Source organism: Zosterops lateralis (genome assembly GCF_965231275.1).
Source record: "Zosterops lateralis genome assembly, chromosome: 2".
Classification (NCBI taxonomy): Eukaryota; Metazoa; Chordata; class Aves; order Passeriformes; family Zosteropidae; genus Zosterops; species Zosterops lateralis.
The window spans coordinates 84,257,119-84,265,912 of NC_139763.1; the positions used below are offsets into that span (position 1 = coordinate 84,257,119).

The following is an 8,794-nucleotide window of genomic DNA, read 5'->3' on the forward strand; positions in this document are numbered from 1 at the left end:
AGGAAAAAAAGGAGTTGAGGAGAACTCAGTAAATTAATAGAGGTATGAATGAAAGTATATAGGAGAGCTCAGAATGAGTATAATCCCCACTTTCTGAGGTTTTTTCATTTATTTTAACTTAGACTACTTATGTCCTGACCTGAATAAAAGACTCAGGATTTCCCTTTATGCCAACACTGTTCACTCCAGTAAATTCTTGTATGCTTCATTCTGTGAATTAACATGCCCAAGTCAAATTTTGATGTAGATCTTGTTAACTTACATCCTCTCTTTTGAGGTAAAACTTATAAAAGCCTAATTTACCCTTGTATAATATTGCAAATGATCCAGATAAGCGTTACTTTATTAAGCTCCTTTAGCAAAACAGCACAGGAGATTTTTAGTCACAATCAGAAAATCCAGCGTATTTGCTAAATCTGTATGAAACGCTTAACTTCATTAAGTTATTCTCACACGGTTAAATACAGCTTAGTTCCCTAATTTCTAAAATCCCAATACTTGATTTGTGACATACTACTCAAAACTTGGATTTACTGTTAGTAGATTTGAGACTTCCACAGCTTAGCACTGAATTTACTAACATTATTTTTAGGTTGAGAAACTGCCAGCCAATCGATAAAGCTCTGCTATAAACTAGGGGTGAAATACAAAGTAGAGCAATATTTCTTCCTCAAGTTTTGAAGGATACAGTTATTTTGAAGTTACTAAGAGTTCATTACCTGCCCACTCACGATCATATTTAATAATGGGGAAAATGGCCAGAAGACCAAGGAAATCACCAAACCCAACAATTTTATTGCAACACAAGCTTCTTTCCACTTGATTGCATTCTTTTTTGTTAGTTACCTGTTGGTTACTTTTAATTGGCTGCAGATATAATCAGTAATAAAATCTCTCATACCCAAGACTTTGCACGATAACATTAAGCTCCAAATTGCAACCACTCAGAGTTAAGAGACTTTGACCAGCAGGAAGTCTAAATGGTTAAATTCACATACTCATGAACAAAAAACCAAAGTTTGCAGCAGAAGAGTTTGCTAAAATACTCAAAAGGACACATACTTGAGATTATGGCTTGAAACTTGTATGGCAAACTACTTGAAAATATTAAATAACCACCCCAGTAGAGGGCTTTGAGTTACTTACAATTTTTACCTGACTTCTTCTATCATGCCAGAGAAACAGCTACTTCACAGTTTACAGAAAAGTGCACATATCCTACCAGTAGTAAAGCTACTATGTGCTATTTTTAAAGCATTAATTGATGTGCAAGATGTTTTTAGTGAAAAATATTTTAATGGTATTGAGAAATTTCAATTTAAGAAAGCTGTTTAATAAATTAAGCTTTCAAGTACAAAAGGTGGCTCTGCTTCAGAAATAATGTTGATTTTCCAGAGGGAGTGAGACATTGGTAACATTTTGTAAGTGAACCTTCCCAGAATTCTACCATCATTAACAAATCATCCACTCCACATGAGGCAATAGACACAAAAGTCAGGAAGCTGTAAATTCGATGCTGGATAAGTCATCTCTTGTATTATTATGCAAACTACCATTACTTTGTGAGATAAGTCATTAGGGACAAGTTAAAACCTTCACATCTACAAATGAAAAACTGATTTTAGGATTAGGAACTGAAGACTGAAATAGATCATTAGGTCACAGGCTGAGCTGCAGAAGAATGCTTCTCCCAGGCATCCCTTTTGGAAAATGCAGGAGATGACTGCACCATTAAAAAAAAAAAAATCAATTAAAAAATCTCAACTAGAGCTATAGCCCAAAGTTACATGAGCCCTGAATAATCACAGCTAATGGGAAACAGTGATGGTATGAAGATTCACAGGAAGCTGATTGCAGGTGTTCTACAGCTTCTCCTCCTTAGCTCCTGCCTCTTACTTCATCTGAAGCAGAATACTGCTTCGGGCTAAGCAAAATACAACAACAGCTGCACAACTACATGGCTATTCTTTCTGTAAATGAGCAGCTGGAGTAGAAAATTGCCCCTCTGGCAGCCAGGAGGAGTATGATAGTTCTAATACCCTACTAAAAGGCACAAACAAATATTCCAAAAGAATTCCAGTAAAAAGTAAGAAAGCTGGCTAAAGAAAGAAATGGTGAAGGAATCGGAGAAAAAAACTCAGAGAGAAAACTGAATACTTCAAAAGAAAGTTGTAAAAATGCAATTATCTGTGTTTGAAATAATTACAGTTACAAAGAACATTTCTAAGCAAAAATAACAATGGATTGCCTCCAGAAATTTAAGTCAATTACAGCAAGGGGAAGCAAAGCTTCAAGAAACTTCAGGTGATTCTGCCAAAAACAGAGGCAAAATATGTTTGTTGAAGAGCTACAATACCATAAAAGGAACGTGGATAATCTGTTTCTACTGGAGAACACAGAAGCATCCACAGAACCAGGAGTTAATTCACCTCATCACCCAGTTACACTTCAGCATGAAAGGGCAAGTGAACACTTAAAATGCTTTTTTCCCAGCTGGCTTTCCCAGCTTTTCTACAAATCTCTTGGGTGATCCAGGGAAAAGCAATGATCCTTGTCCCTCAGTTCTACCAGTTACCTGCTTTGTACCATCTCACTTTGAAATAGAAGCACAGACATGGAGCAAGTCTTTAGCTGGGCTTTTCTCTGTCCTAGTTGTAGCCTCTGGACAAAACCAAAGCAGCTGACACCAGCGACTTAGGAATTAAGTTCCCAACAAGCTCCTTCAAGTTTACTTTCACTAATACAGCTCCTCATAGGCATCTACCCAACACAGAGCAGGCCCCTGTCTTCCTTAAAAATACACGTTTTCTTTTACAATAAGAAATCAAGGAAATTACACTCTGGCTTAATTACAGAGATATTTCCTGTTAAGAATGGGTAATTACAGCATCACGACTTCCTTCCAAGTCATCTGTCCACATTCCCCTTTAAAGAGGGCCACTCCATTAGCTACAAGCTGATAGGGTTACTACACCACGCTCATTCAGAGGCCAACCCTAAACGTGTATCACAACAAAGCTGCTCTAAGAACACTCCACAACAGGCACTTGCACACAAACATCTTTATGCTACTGAGCCACGGCTGCCACAGCAGCTTCACTGAACCAACCCAGGGAAATCTACTTGGCATTAACTTCAGCTATTCCTAATATTAATGTATCTCCAGGTATTCCTAATATTTATTGTCCACCACACATACACACACAAGCACACCTCCCTCTCAGAATCATGTAAAGAAGGAGTAAAATCCGGCAACAAGTTTCCCAGCACCATTTATATTCAAACAACCTAAAGCACTTGTTCTTAGCATCACGATCCATCACTCAACGTGAGGACAAGAAACTAACCAGAAAGAAAAGGTTCTACCAATCTCAGTGTGCAAGTTAAACCCACAAACCAGTTTAGAGCTCCCACTGCTCAGACAGGTGTAAAAACTGGGACAAAGTCCTAGTGAAAGTAGGTTTTCCATAAAAGAAATTCGTGAACTATGCATTGAGCCTTCCAAGGCTATTAAACCTGATTTCTGTAGAACAGTAATCCACAATAACAAAAGCAGCATTTAGATTACCAAACAGAACCCTTAATCCAGCTCTAAGGCTGGACCTTCAAAACAGAAGAAAAAAACAGTATCATGGATTCAAGCATACAGATCCAAGATGATGTTACTGCCTATCATAAGTCATGTCCACTTGTAAATCAGAAATCTTTCTCCCTCAAACCAAACAATTAAGCTTTGTAATGTGAGAGAAAGCATTCTTTGAAGTATATTGCATTTTAACCATCATGGCTAAGGAAAGAATTCCTTTTTACCTTCCTTGATTAAGACAATCTCCACTGAGGGAAATAAAGGCAACCTAGGATGGAGAGCACTTCAATTTTTAAACTCCACACTCTGTCAGGAGCAAGATAAATAAGAAGAGGAATAATTATATTCAGGAGTATCTATGTCTGACTTCCCTCCATTTTTATGAGTTAACATGAGGCTGAGCTAGTTAAATCTGTTCATGAGAGCTCAAGCTTAATGAAGAAGCTATTTCAGTAACAGGACAGTCAGAAATCTTGAGATTTGCACAACAAATACAGTTAACAAGAATGCATGTCATGGTCACAGAACACACCACAAAACTAACACTTCGTTACAGGACAGTAATGAAGGAAAACTCATCCACTCACTCAGGACAGAACCTGGAGTAAAATAAGTTTTAACTGTATTATTATAATAAGCAATAATCAGAAAAATATTAAGGCAGCATGCCGCCTGTGGAGACTGGTATATTGATTGTCATTTACAATGAGATGTCAGTTCATATCACTTACCAAGTTAAACTGTTTGTTGTAAAAGGAAGCTATGTACAAATAGTTCAGAAGTGGGGCTTGAGTCACAGCTTGCGTAAAAAATATTTATTTTAAAGCATACAACCATACAGGGTATGAACAAAGAAAAAGTTCAAAATACAAGACCATGTGTCACTTCCTGATGCCAGGAACAGAGACTTCTAACAAACATATTAGGGTAGCACACAAAACATCTACCAATGATCTATTTTAACCACTAAAAAGAGAGACTAATTAACGAGAAAAACCAAGTTTGCGTTGCTTTGATAAAAGAATTCTCAGAGAGAGGCAGAAACTAAAGCTCCTGGCAGTCTAGAGTAGAAAAAGGAAACACGGAATTGGTCTTCTCATGCAGCAACTACCAGACAGCTTTCTAAGGAAGCCCAGGCACCTTCCTGCAGCAGCAGCCTGGAGGTCTCCATCAGGTTCCCTGTTCAGAACATCACCCTTTTATACACACACACCCCGAAGAGCAGTTTTCTGGCCAGCTTCATATTCTTCTCAACAAAGCTCACAGCACAAAATAATTCAGCTCCTAAGTGCCTCATTACCAAGCACTATTACAGGCTAAACCTGACAAAGTTTGTTTCCAGAAAGCCTCACTTGTGCTGTGTGAAATCCAGTAGCACCATGGTTTCATACACATGCCACATGACAAGGTGTTTTCTCTACCTGCCAATAAGTTACTCAAAGGTTTCCTCAGTGTTCTGACACCCTCAGCTAACCAAAAATAACAAGACCACTCAGTTATGATCATCTTCAGCCAAAAGATAAAATGAATGAGGAAACACCAAAAAGAGACAGAGGCAGCTGTTCTGGGGCTACCCTAAAAATTAATCACATTGTCTCAGGTACTTGCAGAACAAGAATTTCTTAAACCCTTAACATGCACAGGTTCTGGTGGAGAGAAGAAAGAACTACAGCACAATGAATCCTACTACTATCATCTGGTGTCCTCATTTGGATACAGAGCAATTCAGGAGGCACAAACTCTCCAGACTCATGAAGACTCAACCTCCTGCAGACGTGGGTGGGAGGAAGGGAGAAGGCACACACACACACATCTCTCCAGGATCTTTTATTATACATTTGTGAAAGTGAAAGGGAGTGGGGGGCTGTCCTTAAAAGGCCTAGAATAAACAGAGGCAAGACACTCAGGTATTCAGACCAAGAACTTACTCAGCCCTGTGACCTCACAGCTTAGTGGGAAATACACTAATGTGAACTTTGGTATTCACCATTCTCTTCATAATCACCTGGATGGATCACAGCTGATAGAAAACCTTTTTAAGCCTTCCCACCTTTGATCTGTTCTTAATAGAAGCTCAAAAATAGCCAGGCCCTGTATGATGTGTTAAGATCAGGTAGTGAAGCTCTAAAGAAGTCGTCTTAGACACATCTTCTCAAGTGAATGAGACAGACTAGAAAGAAGACTAAGAACATCCTCACTGAGAGAGATTTGGCCCTCAAACAGTCGTTGCATATATTTTCCTACACAGAAGGTTTACATGATTGTTAAAGAAGGATATTTTTTTTTTTTCCTAGTAGATTACCTGGAACATAATTGACATAACTGACCAGCTATTCCTTCCTGAAACTCCTGCACCTCCTCTAGAGAATGGGGGAGCGCTGCCCTAGCACGACGCAAACGAGATCAATTAGTGAGGAAATCGCAGCCCATTCCTCTGCCTGGCCTCCGTGGTTCCCTCTCTCCCGAAGAAAGGGGCATGGGGCAGCTCCTGTCCTTCAGGAGCTCACATTGTCCGGGGCCCTGTGCACAAGGAGGAGCTGGAAAGGCCCCTTTTGGAGAGCAGATACACCGAGCAGCCTCTCCCAGGCTCTCCATCGCCACGTCCCCGACCCTACGCCCCCGCCCTCCTGGAATGCCCTCTGCTGAAATCCACCCGGAGCTCCTCCGCCCAGGGAGGCTTCCCGTGCCCACGGGGCCGGCGGGATGGGCCGGGCCGGGCGATGCCGGCGCTGGGCGGGAGGCGCGGGGGGATCCCTGGGGCCGCCGTCCCCTCCCGGTACTCACAGTCCAGGTGCTTCTTCTTGGGGCCCATGACCTCGTGGGTCGTGGCCTTGCAGACGGTTTTGGAGACGGCCGAGCCGGTCACGCTGTGCTGCGCCGCCGTGATGCGGTCGGTGAGGCTTTGGCCGGACATGGCGGGTTCGCTGGCGGCGCCGGGACCGAGCGCGGCTCCGCTCGCTCCTCAGGGGCCGGGACGGGAGGAGTCGCCGGGGGGACGGAGCTGCGCGGGCTCCTCACCCCGCCGTGCCGCAGGCGGCCCCCGCTCCGCCCTCGGGGACGGACCTGTCACCCGAGCAGGGACCCCTCCTCCTCCTCCTCCTCCTCCTCCCGCCCCCCTCCCCCGGCCGCCGTCCCCTCCCCTGCGCGCCCGCCCGGCCGGGGACAGGGACACGCTCTGGGCGCCGCAGGAAAATGGCGGCGGCCGAGCTCCTCCTCGGGCCTGGCCGGGCCCGCCCGCCACACGTGACCGCCCCAGCCCCGCCCCCTGCACAGGCCACGCCCCCTCCGCGCCAGGGGCGGGGCTTCTCAGGCCGGGAGCGCTTCTCTCAGGATCCATTCCTTCGGGATCGCTTCCCTCGGGATCCCTGCCTCCCGCGGGATCGCTTCCCTCGGGATCCCTTCCCCCCGGGCCCCTGGCAGCTCCCCTCAGGAGAGCCGGGGAGCCCCCGCTCGGCCTCACGCCGGGTAAAGGCTCCGTGGGGCGGGCGAGGGGGTGTCTCCGCCCCTGAGGGAAGTAGTTTTGTGTTTCTCAGCCTGGAAAGTTTTTGTGGAAAGTCTTTAGGCTAGAGAAAGCTCGGAGGGAAAAAAAAAATGTTGTTAGGCGGCGAGGGGATCGGAGCAGGCTGGGATCGGGCTTCTCTCCGGGGTTATTTTTATTTGAAAGCTCCCAAAAATGTCTCGAATGTACCTCAGGGCCAGCACAAAAGCGCTGGTGGTTTTCGGGTCTCTCACTATTAGCCTCACACTGTTCTGCCGTCAGCTAATGCTGCTTCTTGGGCTAACTCGGTGGCTCTGTCCTCGGGTTTTGTACGAACTTACTTGGTTTCTGTTCATAAAAATGAGAATTTGTCCCTTAAGGCGCCTTCCCCCAGGCTGACACCCACAGCTGTAAACCTGGTTACTTGAGCAGCTCCCTGGCTCCTCACCTCCCACCGCCCCAGTGCCTGAAACTTCCATCGCTCCCTGCAACAGGAATCTTCTCCCCAAACACACAGCAGTGGTTAGCACGGCAAAAACACGGGATTCCCGCCGACAAAGCTCTTCCTTCTCCCAGAAGTGCCTCCTGAGGAGCTGTCCTGGAAGTGTCCCCCGTCCATGAAGCCACTGAAATATTTATTGGGCAACTTAAGTAGAAGCAGTAAACAAATGATACTCGGCTCTGTCTGCCTGACAGGATGTGTAAGGAGGATTATCTGTTTATAATGTGTGAGGAAAATTGGTGTCGGAGGAAGAACATCTGGTGAAAGCTGAACCCCAATAATGCCATATGTGTGTGTAAGGAAGGCTTGCAACATGTAGAACTTGCTTTCTTCATAATGCCAAGCTCTTTGAGGATACTTGTTGTATTTGTATCTCTTGGCTCCTTCTGAACTGCTTGAGGAGTCCCAAATAGCCATGCTGGGGAAATAAATTGCTGGTGCATACAGTAGCAGACTCTGGGATAGGACAGTTTTAGCATAAAGCTTCACACTATGAAAACACAGGGGCTGCTATAGGCTGCAGATACAGCAACACACACTGGTGTTTTTTATGCTAACTTCAGCTAGGACCTAGATTCAACACCCCATTTCAAGCTGCTATTTGGAGAAATTCCATCAAATTGGCCTGAGTGAAATAGGGTCCATCAGTTCTTCTTTGATGATGCCCATCACTTTCTCCAGGAACAGGGAAACTATCCAAATAGAGGAAGCTTGTGACTCTAGGAGTTACTGAGACCAGATTTGGACAAAATCTCTTTCCTAAGGGAACAAAAAATGACCTCGATCTTAGAGGTCCAAAACCAAAAATAAATGTTGCCTTTTTTACAGCTCCTCTTGCTCCCAGAAAGCTCACAGTTCTACTCCACAGTCAAAAATACTGCTTGTAATGCTTGTTCGTAAGCAGAAATGGGCAAGAGAACTGATGGCAAAATATGTTTTGATAATTGTTTGTTGCTTTTTAATTGCTTGGGAGACAACTTGATGCCATTACAGCAAGAAGTTTGATGAAGCACTGTGATAGATAATATCTGAGCACCTCCCAAAGATTTGGAAATTGAAATCAAAATATTATCTCTTTTCTTCTCCAACCTGAAGAAAACAAGTTTGATTAGTTTATAACTCATTTGTTTTTGTTTGTGTGCCTGGGTGTGCTTGAGAATGAAAGGAGAAAGAAGTACTTATCTGAAGAGAAACTACTGCAGAGATAGGAGTCCTATATTTAGTGAAG

General features: G+C 44.0%; 1 protein-coding gene across 3 annotated transcripts in view; it reads right to left on the reverse strand.

The window, feature by feature from the left end:
- Positions 1–6,524, reverse strand: part of PICALM (phosphatidylinositol binding clathrin assembly protein) — a 66,237-nt gene extending 59,713 nt beyond the window's left edge. Inside the window, exon 1 of one of the 3 annotated variants that reach the window (XM_083885258.1) lies at positions 6,371–6,524. In XM_083885258.1, coding sequence (XP_083741384.1) covers positions 6,371–6,500 — 130 coding nt within the window. In that variant the 5' untranslated portion in view covers positions 6,501–6,524. The remainder of the gene's footprint in view (positions 1–6,370) is intronic. The other 2 variants (XM_083885257.1, XM_083885256.1) reach the window with 2 other exon arrangements.
- Between the last annotated feature and the right edge of the window lie 2,270 nt (positions 6,525–8,794).